The sequence below is a fragment of the Aplysia californica genome, unplaced genomic scaffold (assembly GCF_000002075.1).
Source record: "Aplysia californica isolate F4 #8 unplaced genomic scaffold, AplCal3.0 scaffold00162, whole genome shotgun sequence".
NCBI lineage: Eukaryota > Metazoa > Mollusca > Gastropoda > Aplysiida > Aplysiidae > Aplysia > Aplysia californica.
The window spans coordinates 1136274-1148809 of record NW_004797432.1 but is presented as its reverse complement, the minus strand read 5'-3'; the positions used below and the strand labels follow the sequence as shown (position 1 = coordinate 1148809).

The 12536-nt window shown below is 45.2% G+C and overlaps 1 protein-coding gene across 1 annotated transcript; it reads left to right on the top strand.

The window, feature by feature from the left end:
* The first annotated feature begins 458 nt into the window (after positions 1–458).
* LOC101849614 lies at positions 459–12109 on the top strand. Its single transcript, XM_035969607.1, has 2 exons — positions 459–559; positions 6466–12109. Exon 2 carries the CDS (start codon positions 6505–6507, stop codon positions 9679–9681), a length of 3177 nt encoding a protein of 1058 aa, XP_035825500.1. The 5' UTR covers positions 459–559; positions 6466–6504; the 3' UTR covers positions 9682–12109.
* The last annotated feature ends 427 nt before the right edge of the window (positions 12110–12536 follow it).

The window sequence follows — 12536 nt, the reverse complement described above, 5'->3', positions numbered from 1 at the left end:
GGGGGGGGGATAACTGAAACCCTTGCCACCACGTCTCTAAATTAGGCCTACCAAAATTCATGAAGTGCATTTACAATAAGAATAATATTGACTGGAAAGTAAGGAACAGCACCCACTTATCATGGCCACTCAGCTTCAACTATCTGTCACTATCAGTATCGCCACTATCGGTACTCAACTAAAAATCTGAATAGTGAATTGTTATCGTCGTTCTTTCTTTAAAAAATATTTCCCTAATAATGTGAATCAGAGATCACACCTTATAGCACAAAACGATTCTACGATAGATACGAGTCATTTTTGACCCACAGATCAATAATATTATAATTAGTTACGAACAAGAAAACACAATTAAGAAAGATAATTGAAAACGCAAGTGGGCAATAAGGGCGAATGCAGTGAAGTCTGGATACCGCGACGTACTTCCGTAGATAAGTCATTGCACCTTACATCCAACTTCCGGGTTGATTTCATTGATTTCCCACCCGCTGTGGCGGAACGAAGACTGTATGTCAACGCAATTTTATCATTTTATTGAAGTATTTCACCCACGGAGAAGGTAAAACATCGATTTTTATTAGTTTGGATACACCTTGTCGGGTTTTGCAGTACCTTGGTATTTGTGCTAGTCACGCAAAGCAGTCTGGGAACAATGGAGATGCGAGACGCTTTGTTGTCTCCCGATAGAGTGACCTATTTACGATAGCCGAAAATTGAGGCCGTCAAACATTTTTTATTTTAATATTTATTTTGTACTTTGTAGAACGGTTTGTATCGCTGTTTTCATGTCCTTAAATGCAAAACTTATTGACAAATTTAAGTAAATTTAGGACCCCACCCCTACCCACTCTCCCTACTATCGCTGAATTATTTTGTCCATGTCAGGCTGAGTGGAGGGCCAATCCTAGATTTTTAGATAACATTTGACATGTTTTAGTTCGTCTAAATCTGTCTTTTTTGTTTATATTTTATACCTAGATCTAGTACTTCTTCATGCATTTAGAGATAACTATTTTTAAATCTGTGCCTCAGTAACGCCATCAGACTTTGTTTTCCAGTACAGAAGGATCCTTACAAAGATTTTGAAAGGCCTGCTCAGCAGGGGGTTGGGCTTGGGCAGAGTGGGCTGTGCTTTGACTTTGAATTTTCCTCAATTTAGAAGTTGCTTGTTTTATACTTGTACACTTAACTTCATGTCTGAGTTAAGGGAGTGGTTTTTTAATTCATAATGAATTCTTTGACTGTTTACCTTCCTAGACGAATTCCTTGACAATACAATCTTGATCCCATGGCATAAATAAAACAGGAATAAATTGAGCCTTGATGAATGAGAGAGGGGCTTAAGAAGTGGAATTAAAATCTCATCATGTTTTGGGGTTCAGGCTACACATCTTACAGTAATTACAAGGCTTGAAGAAAGACTGCTTTCCAACACTGCTAATAATAGCGTTCAGTGTTCTTTATTTTTGTTTTATTTTTTCTCATGAGATATTTACAGATTGTCATTTTCTTCCGTTTTAATTTTTCTGTAGTGTAGGCCCTATCTACTGATGTTTTTATGCCTGTGTACCGGTTATCTTGGTTACTGTTTTGGAGTAGCATTTTCATTTTTGTTCTCTCATCCATATACCAGTTTGCATTATGTTACAGCTTATTTCTTCACAACTTTTTGGGTCCCCTACTGTTTTGAAAATTCCTGAAGATTTTGTTTCGCTTTGTATACCGAACAGATCTACCATTGTAGGCACTTGGATATCGGCCCGCGCGGCCCGAGATTTTCGTTCACCTGCGGCCGCCGCGTTTTGTGTCAGAAATCGGGCCCCGTGAGGGGGGTACCTATTTGTTTTGTTTCGTTTATAGTGTTCTTTTCAATTTATGGATTACTTCCGCCTATCAAATTAAAGAGGAAAGAAAGGCGCGTATTATGGCGTTTTCCACTTCGGGATCGGTTGTGTGTGTTCGGAGTTACAAGGAGTTAAAAATAAGGTAAGTTCAAGCCTTTATATTTAAAGAGTATATCTTTTTTTTTTTAGGTACTCCTCACAGTCTTTTCTTCAACCTTTTATCTCTTTTATTTGTTAATTTCAATGTTGTACGTTGAGGCATAAGCGTGTGAGCCCTAATTTAAATAGGTCACTCTCCATGAATGGGCATGACCTATTATCGATCGCGCTGCTGAGCGTGAACCGGGAGGTCATGGCGGCCATTGCGGAAAGCGAACTTAACCCACGCTAACGTGTATTGTTGGCGTTTATTACCTCTTAAACGGCATTGAAGAATGTTTTATAGTAGAAGATATGATTCATTTTAAATTTTGGAATGTAATATGTATCACTGTTGTATAATTTTTATGAATTTGCACCATGTAACAATCAGTAAGGAGTCTTGGGTGGGGGGAGGGAAATGTAACAGCCTTGGCCTTGTTTTGTTTCTGTGTTACTGTCACTGTTAGACCATCGATTTCACGCAAGTTTTTACTTCTTTTGTGTGCTTATATTGTCTTTAAATATTTTTTCTTCTTAATTGTTTTTGTGTGTGCTTGTTATTTAAATATCTCTTTAAATTTTCATGTACTTTGTCCAGTTTGTTTTAAGATACATGTTTATTAGAAGATGTTTTTTCTCTTGTCTAGTCATCTACACTCTCCCTTTACTAGAGTTGTAGTGTGAAAATGTCAAATTTCCATCCACTGCTCACAAATGAATTTATTTACTTCATTGATGAATTCATTGCTTTGCTTTTTTTTTTCTTTCCACAGCCCCTGATCACAACCTGCCACTGTTCCATTGGATTTATTGACAGCTCACCAGAATAAATCCTGACTTTAATTAAAATCCAGAAATGCTTGCGGAGTTGGTCGAATTCACAGAAAAACTTGTTTGAACAAGTTGCAAAAAAATTGAGCACTTAAGAAAGCATTTGTTGCAGACAAGAAAAAAAAATTGACATTAATTTAACAATATCAAGTTGGCAGACTGGGTGAACTAAACAATTGCCAGAAATAAAGAAAGAATAAATAAGTATCGTGACACAATTGCGTGCTTCAAAAAACATGTCATATTTCACAACTAATTGTCTTTGAAGAAGTTGAACATTTAAATAAACACAATAAAAATATAATGAAAAACTTGCTGAACAAACTGAAGTAATAAAATTAGAAGAGACTATTGTTTAACTTACAGGGCAATCTCATGAGTTAAAGATGTAAAAGAGAAATCAAAGATAAAGACAGAGTAATTGATCATTTACATGACAAATTAAAACATGAAAGAAACATTCTAACAATAACATGCAAAATGAATTTAAAAAACAGTATTATCATGAATTAAGGTAGACTAAAAAACACTAGTTTGCAGCAGCTGTAGACACAAATGTTAACTTTAAAAACTGCTATGCTCATCTTATTTTAGGCGACCAGCTGTTTTGTTAAAATATACTATATTTTTTAATCAGTTTTTTGTTAATTCTACTGATATTTGATATGTAGATGTTCCAAAAGAAAGGCCTTAAAAAGACCTTCAAAATGATACCTCAATTATTGATGTAGCTTAATTTATAAGAAAGTTATGGCAAAATATATTGACCGCAGGACGATGCGGTCACGTTACACAACACAGTGTTACATAATATTACCCAATATTACCCACCACGATATATTTTAAAAATATCGTCTGACTGTTATTTTGTCCTCAATATCACAAGGTTTCAGAAAATGTTTGGTTTTAGCATGTACGCAGCAGCATATTGAAGCAGCTTACATTTCCCTTATTGTCCTTGCTGTTTCGATCACAAAAATTGCCTTTTTTTTCTATATAGATGTTATCCCCTCGAAAAGATCTTTAAAATGCAATATCTCAAAAACGGTTCAACATAGAGCAATAACTAAGGTAGCGTTGGAATCGTGTCACTGAGCTCTTTGCATTGGTATTGTTTTTAAAGCAATTTGAAAGCTTTGAAATTTTTATCCAAGTGCCTAAGACCATTGTATCTTGTGATCCTTGCTTGGTACATTTGAATCGCTAATTATGCTGCTCATAATGAAATTGTTAGTAACAGTAATACACACACAGAAAAAGAAATGTTGATTTTTAAAAAAGCAGACAAAAGTAATTACAATTTACTGACCTCATGATCTTAATAGTGAGAAAAGAAAATGGAGTTTTTCTACTATTACAAAAGCCCTTTCTCAGTTATTACCCAAGTACTTGAAGGTTTTGGACTACAGCGAATACTCGATTTGTTTTTTGCTTAAATGCAATGCACAAACGATATAGAGGTGAGGTTAAGTTTGTGCTTTAAAGCATCATAAGCAACCACTTAAATAGCGGACTTTCATTGCCCTCAAATGTGGCAGCCAATAAGAAGAGAGATTTATCATCACATTTCAGACGTACCGATTACTCGGATGAATTCGGAGCTCTCTGACATTTTTTGCCTGTAGAAGAACCCTGACAGATTTGCGTAAAATCAGATTTTGTTTTTCTTGAATTCTGTCTCAAGTTGGTCGTTTGCGACTTATCATAATTAACATGAAAATACACATATTATATATATTTTTAATTGTTCTTGTCTGCAATAGTTGTGCAACTTACCTTATATGAATGAAGTGAAAATACACATTTTTATTTTTGTATATTTGCAGTGGGGGGTGAAAGGGGGGGGGGGGGGGGGTGAAATTCCACGTAAAGTTCACATAGAAAAAAAGTTACGTCCATATCATTCCCGGTTTTTTGTGTCGTCTGCAAGTCAAAAAGGACCACTCCACCGCAAAGGGTAAACTCGTTTCCAGCTAGCTGTGATGACATGGCTGCATAAAGTGTAGTGGTTGATTGGACAATTATTATTTATTGAGTCCGTTAATACCAAAGAAAACAGTGCACTCATGAACTAAGGCATAATTAAATTTTAGATCAATTTTCCGTCACATATAATAGGACTTAATTTTGGTTTTACATGAGGTTACTCCCCTAAGCATTGACAGTGTTTTGGCAGAATCAGAGTGAAGTTTACTTACGAGGATAAGTAGATTTTTAAATCTATGGACTGATTTTTCAAAATGTAAAAAGCATTTTGCTTGTGAAATACTGATCTTTACGTATCTGAGTTGTTTATAGGTTAGTAGTACCTACAGTCAAACCAGTGTAAGACGGCCACCCATTGTCAAGGAGAAAAGTGGCCGCATAAGACAGGTGGTCGTCTTAGGCAGGACTGATCAAGATAAAGAAAACAAACCATTCCCATCTGAGGCCCCAATCGAAAGTAGCCCCATTGTTGTTGTCTTTGTTGGTGTTGTTGCTGTTGGTTTGTATTTCGTTTGTAATTTTTATTTTGTCGCTGATTTAGCACAATGGTGACAATAAAACGAAATGTATCAGACAAGGAAGACCGAGTGCCATGTTAAAACAAACACATGGGTCGCCACCACTCGGAGAACGAGGGACGCTTCTGTAACAAGTTCATGTTGACGTCCTTTGTTACTTTGTTACAGACTGGGTAAACAGTAACCACCTATACGTCTAGGTAACCACTCATCTCACTTACGATTTGTGTATGAGTTCTGGGCGGGGCTTATGGGTTATGAGGGATCACACGCTAACTCACCTGCAGCTGAAAATTGGTAGCTATTGGTCAACAGTGGGAGGGGCCTACGCAACATGATCGGTTGGAGGGACTACCTAACAACGACAGGTGATTGAATTATGACGGCTCGCTCACAACGCCAGGGGCCAATGCACAATTTATGACAAAACGTAATGGATTCACTAAGGTGACCGTCTTAGACAGGTATTATTGCTTAGTATTATAGGGGTTGTGTGTTAAATTTTTGTGGCCGCGGCCGCGTTGGACAGGTGCCCGTTTTATACAGTTAAATTATATAGAAAAAACGCAAGGGGGGGAAATGGAAAGTGGCCGTTTGTACAGGTGGCCGTCTTATAGAGGTGGCCGTCAGGGCAGGTTCGACTGTATTTTTAAAAAATCTGTGGTATTGCTACTACATATTATATGCACTTCACAATCTATTTTATTAGCCCAGCCCTCAAACATAAACAAGTGGATGGTTGGTGGATGCTCTGGTGAGGTTTGCTGATTCTTTCCCATCAAACATATATATCTTCCTTATCTCTCCTACTTTATTGTGTTTGTTACTCTCTTGTTACATCTTTTGTTACTCTCTTGAAACTTCCGCATTTATATTATATGACTTATCATGTTGTTTCAAGTGTTATAAACTCTTTACTAAATCTAAGAAAAAAGAAACAAAAACAACATCAAACCTCTATCGACTGATCTCTCCTCTTCCTGTGTTATGTTTGTTACTCTCTTGTAACACTTCTAATCTTCGGGACTTATATGACCTTATTGTGTTGCAAGTGGTGTAAAACTCTTACTAAAACAAAAACAACATAAACAGAGAAAAGTGCCGCTTTTCTGTCTCTTGTCATGGTTTCTGTTTTCTTTTTTCAGAGTGGTCATCTCCCCTTGTGAGGTCGCTGCTGTGTGAACATGGCAGCCAACCTTGGTCAAGCCTTCATGGGCAGCGGTGGCATGATCCCCTCGCTGGCCCAGGAGCTGGCCTCCAGCAACTTCCACGAGAGCCGGGAGTCGTTCCACGACTACATCTACTCCAAACTGATCCTGGGCGAGGACAAGGGCGGGACCCCGAGCCTGGCCCACAGTAGCTCCAGCAACCCGCCCGTCTTCCCCAACACAAACCTGGCCAACAGCTACCCGAACCCCATGGCAGCCGCCGCCGCAGCAGCTGCCTCGTCAGCCGCCGCAGGGACCACGGGCAACGCGTTCTCACAAGGCTCGAACCACAGCGCATTCGCCAGCCCGGCGTTGAGCGCTCCCGCTTCCGCCCCGAAGCCCAGTGGCTCGAAGAAGAAGTCGTCGCACCACCATCATCATCACCACCACCCCCAGCAGCAACAGCAACAACAACAGCAGCAGCAGCAGCATCCCCTGAACACACCGACTGCCGGTCCCACCCCGCAGGGTTTGGTTCCTGGCGCGGAGGGCGTGGATGGGCTGACCCCGAAGCCGAAAAAGAAGAGCCACCACAAGAAGAAGGACAAGACCAACATTTGTGACGTGTGCGGCCGCGGTTTCGCAGAGAAGTACACGCTAAACCGGCACATGCTAACGCACACCAACGTGAAGCCGTACTCGTGCACCAAGTGCAACATGGCCTTCTCCCGCTCGGACGGCCTGGCAAAGCACATGGCCGCCGGCCACCGCCGCATCGACGCCCACCACTGCGACGTGTGCGGGGGCACCTTCAACAGCGAGGTCTCTTTCGAGCAGCACCGCCGCGAGTACGGCTCCACGCTGCCGTTTGTCTGCAACCTGTGCATGCTGGCCTTCTCTCAGTGCTGCCACCTCAACTACCACATGAAGTCGCACTCCCTCAACAAGCTCAACGACAGCGTTGCCTCCGACAGCCAGGACGACAAGAGCAACGCGATCGACGTCTCCGAACTCATTCCTGAGGATTTTACTCCGCCCAAACAACCAGGTTCTTCCACAAAGGACTCATCGCTGCAGCTGTCGGGGATATTCAATTTTCCCGCGTCGGGCCACAAAGCCTTAGATCAAGCTCTGAAAAGGAATGCGGATGGTTCTCTCCCCCTGATGGACCCCAACATCACGATCAAGCCGGAGATTGACGACATGCCGTCCTGCAGTGGCGGTGCAGCAGGGAGTTCTGGATCGGCCGTTGGCGCTAGCGGCGTGACTCCTTTCGACGCTCTGAACAACTTGTCGGTTGCCTCGTCTGTCGCCCCTGGATCTCTGGGCTCAGTGAACAATCCCATCAGTCTAGGCTCCGGTGGGCTCAACGTAGGCCTCTCGGCGGGGCAGCTGGGGGTTTCCTTCCCCCCGGAAAGTGCCCACCTCAACTCTTCTGGCACCTCCGGTGAGGGGAATGGCTCCGGGCCGGCTCCTATCTCGGACCTGGAAATGAAGAAGTACTTTGACATCAAGATCCCTAACCCCCGATACTTGGAACCCGGGGCTAGCAGCCCAGGAGCGGGGGCCGGGGAGGACGGCCTCTACCACTGCGAGTTGTGCGGGAAGGGATTCACCCGCAAGTATCATATGCAGCGCCACGTCAAGCTACACACCCGCGGGCCTATACCCCGGGCTCATCTCCTGGACTGGACGCGGCGCCCCTACGCCTGTGGCGTGTGCAAGATGGGATTTACACGCCAGCACCACCTGACGCGCCACATGCTTATCCACACGGGGGAGCGACCCCACGCCTGTCACGTGTGCGGGAAGGCATTCCGCCGGTTCACCAATCTGTCTCTGCACGTGCGCACGGTGCACGGCGCCGAGCGCCCCTTCAAGTGTCCTGTTTGCGGCCGCGGCTTCCCGCGCTTGTACAGTCTACAGCGGCACATCAAGCTACACACCAAGGAGCTGGAGAACCGGGCGAAGGGGGGAGCGGCCTCGGGGGAGAGCTACTCGGGCTTCAAGGCCGTGGGCACCGTCGCTCACAACAACACCGGCAGCAACAAGTCTCCGGGCGGGGGCAGTGACAAGAACTCGCCCGCGCACAGTCGAGAGTCCATCTCCTCTGAGAGCTCGGAGCCGGGGGAGAAATTTGAGCGAGGTCTCACGCCGCAGGGCGACCGCGGCACGCTGGATCTGACGAGGGACGAGGCCATGTCCAAGGACATGAACAACTCTGTGCAGAAAGGTGTGGGCGAGCCGAGCTACAGCCAGCAGAACATGGTGCACGGGCACAGCGGGGAGGGCCAGAGTTCTCGCAGCCAGAACGCCGCCAGACTGCAGCAGCAGCAGCAGCAGAACCTGCTGCCCAACCAGACGGTCATCGAGGTGGTCAATCAGCACAGCCGTATTCTAGGCCAGGGAAGCGAGAGCCTGGGACGTCACGGAGCCTCACAGGGCAGGTCGGTCGGAGACTTTAACGCGCAGGCCATGGGTCAGACCAGCGGCGGGGATCAACGGTTCAACACGCCAAACCCGCCCCTGCAGAACCCGAACCTCCGCGGTATGGAGCTGTCCTCCGGACGCGGGAGCTTCAGCGAGATGGGTCAACGAGAGGGTCAAGGCTACTCGTTGAGTCAGCAGCAGGGGAACGGTGATCGCTTTTCCATCCACCAGTCCCGGATTCAGAGCCCTCATCCGCTGATGAGCAACCTGGACCGGCCGGGGAGCCGCGGGATCCTGAACCAGTCGAGCCCACTCCCGCACGACAACTCTGCCTTCAACCCGCATGGCGCAGGGTCCTTCGCCCAGCAGCGCGGCGGCGGCGACCGCAATACCGTCAGCCCGGCCAACATCCGCGGGGAGCCCACCAATTTTGCCCATGGCCTTCAGGGAGGCGGGCGAGGCCCGCTCAACATGGAGATGGCGGCCGGCGGTGGTCGCGGGCCACTCAACATGGACTTGTCCAGCAGCAGCCGGGCGGCCATGGAGCGGGCGATGACCGCCGAGCTACAGGGCAACGGCCGCGGCTCTCTGAGTGACCCCCCGGCCTACACCCTCCCGCACACCGTCGGCAGCCTGCAGTTCAGCTCAGGGAACCACAGCGTCTACCAGCAGGCGGTCAGCGACACGCTCAGCCGGATGGAGCTACATGCCGCGCAGAGCGTCAGCCCCATGCCTCTGAACCCCCACCAGCACGGCAGCAGCAACAACAACCTGCAGTACTGAGGGACGGGACAAAGTTACTTCCGGAGAAATCGCTCTCTCTGAGCTCTCGCCCACCCCAGCCTTCCGTTCTCGCCGAGGTACACTCGCTCTCTCTCTTCCTTCTGCCACTGTGACATCGTAAGTGGTCGGCCATTCCGATAGCACGCAGGAACTCGACAGTTCTCGCTTGGGTGTCTGGTCCTTGAACAGTGCTACTAATCATGGGTCGCTGAAATGTCCCAGCTGACATGTTTTGGCGTGATAGTTAGCGGGACATTGGAGGATTACGTGATCCATAGTCACCGAGGTTGTCCAGTGGAGTTTGCACTAGGCTGTAGGGGAAGGAATACGAATGAAGAACGGGCTGTTCCGCCATTCTTTGGTGTGGCTCGGAATCTTCACTAGATCAGCGTAGCAGACTACTCACTGGAGAACAACTGTCTGTCAGGTTTTTGTGTAGAGCTTCCCAGAGGTCCTCGCTCCGTCGCCTCAAGGCGACCTCTGACCCGGTCATGGCTGTCAAGCCGTGTCCTGGCGACTCCTTGCGGAGTGCCTACTTGTGGCAGCGAGTATGTTAGTTTAGTGAGTGTCTACTGTGTGGATGGTGGTGGGGAGAGTTTTAAAGGAACCTTCACATGAACTTTGTGTATGAAAGTGTGTGTACATATACTATACTATAGATTTGCGTATTGTGTGTTTGTGTGAGTGTGAGTGAAAGTGCTGGGTAGTCAGACACTGGAAGAGTCCTGTACGATGTACTGCTATTGCGACATCTGTGTTGGATGAGCTAGCGGTGGCTCCATTGTTGTGACATCCGTGTGTATGTGGATGAGCTGGCAGTCGCTTTAGATACCATACAGGGATCACTCAGTTGCTGAATCTCATTTGCTGTCTGCCCGACCGCTGCCGTGCTTGCAGTCGTCGCGTTGTGTTGTAGAGTGTGAAAGGAACCATCTGGTTGTGTTTGCTGGCCCTTTCAGAGAGCCCATGTTCCCGTCGATGATGCAGCATTGCCGTGTGGCTATGACGACAGTCAGTGGAGTCGTGATGTGGTTGTTCTGTTGCTTTGCCTTGGATATTTTGAAGCATCTTATGAATTTACTTTTACCATCTCTATTCCCCAAACTCCAACACAGTTCTGGTTGTGGGTTCCAATTTAAAAGAAATGTTATATATCATACTGATAATTTGACAGCTGGATGGTTTTGTAGAGGGGTTGACCTTTTTTTAAAAACATTCTCGGGGTAACACATGAGGGCTTTGTCAGTGTGGTGGTTTGTTTTTGGAAATCTGAAATGCTTGATGTGGATGATCGGGACTTTATCATTGACTTTTAAGTTGTAGACACCCCCTGAGATGTTGTACAGGGAGATATATTAGTTACTTCTGTTTGCAGTCTTTTTGAGCTGTACTTGGCGTTACTTCAGAGAGCTTAAAATGTAGTTCTGTACAGGTGACCGTCGTCTTGTGTCCAGTGTTGAGATGTTTGATTCTGTACCGATGGCAGACAAGCAAGGAGGAGGCGGAGAGTTTTTGCTGTCAAAGAGAACGGTGAGACTGCAAGAAATTAGAGACGGACGGGACTTTTAATAAATCATGTTCCGTTAGGAAAGTGTCTTTAGAAAGTTTTCGGAAAGAACAACGTCTCTTGGGTAGTCCTGAATCTGGATGGTCTGTACAGAAGAGGAGAGCTCTAAAAGGTCCACAGAAAAGTGAGAGGACGGTGTGGTGTGGGCTGTGAAGAAAATCGTTCGTGGGGCGGAAGCCATCAAGTATCCTGTTTAGAGCTGATTTTTGACAAGACTCAAAATGTGCTTGACAATGGCTTAAGAACGTGTTAGTAAACTGTAAACTAATTGAACCTCCTGTGTTTTTTGTCCGGTAGGTTGGGTGTGAGTGTTTGCCTGTGTGAAAATTTTTGCGACAGCATTTGAAAATTTAGTATCTGACAGTCACGTTTTGTCACAAATTGGAGTAGCAAAAAAGATTTTTTTAGCTGTAACTTCGGAGCAGATTTTCCATTTTCAATAAAATGCTTGTATATATATTTGTTGAATATCGAGAGATATCACTACTAAGATAAAGATGTGGACATTTTCATTGAAATGAAATCTTTGAAAAAGACAGTGGATTGGACCCTGACTCATTTGAACTAAAGTGGAGATCTAGAGGGCACATTCTTCGTCGAATGCCGACACCTTCTCGTCGTTAGTGATGTACCAAATGAGTAATGTGTATCATGTCAGTTTGTACGAGGTACGCCTTGGTCCCAGTAGGGCCGACTCTTGGCTTTTGGTTTGGTTTAGTTTCGTTTTGCTTTTGCTTTTTTTTTTTTTTTAATGATTATTTTCATACTCTCTGAGAGATGGGACAGCTGGGAAGAAATGCTTTAATTGTTTTGTTTTGTTTGTTTCTGCTTTGATTTTATTACTACAAATTTGGAGAAGAATCTGGCTTTTTTATTTTGTTGCTTTTTTAAAAACATTTTTCTCGATTGTTTTGCTTTGTGTTCTTCCTCCCTTGAACATTACTTTGAAATTATGCTAATTATCTCTCCCCTGTGTGACTATTTGAAAATGTTTTGTTCAATGCTTGTGGCATGTGTGACTGGTTGGGTGTAAAATGGGGGGGTGTCTACACTTTGTTTCAGTCATGCCTGTTGGGTTGCACGTATGCACGTTTGTGTATTTCGTGCAAGTGTCTGTATATTCCCCACAAAATTGTTGCAACACAAAGAACTACACAGTGGATATATATACCTGTGCCATCCTTAGGACACTGCTGTTTAATGCTCGTCGAAATGGGCGGAACGTCTGTCGCCTAGAGAGGAATGCTGTCTGCCGCTTCGGGGCGGGGCGGGGCGTGGCGGAGCTCGT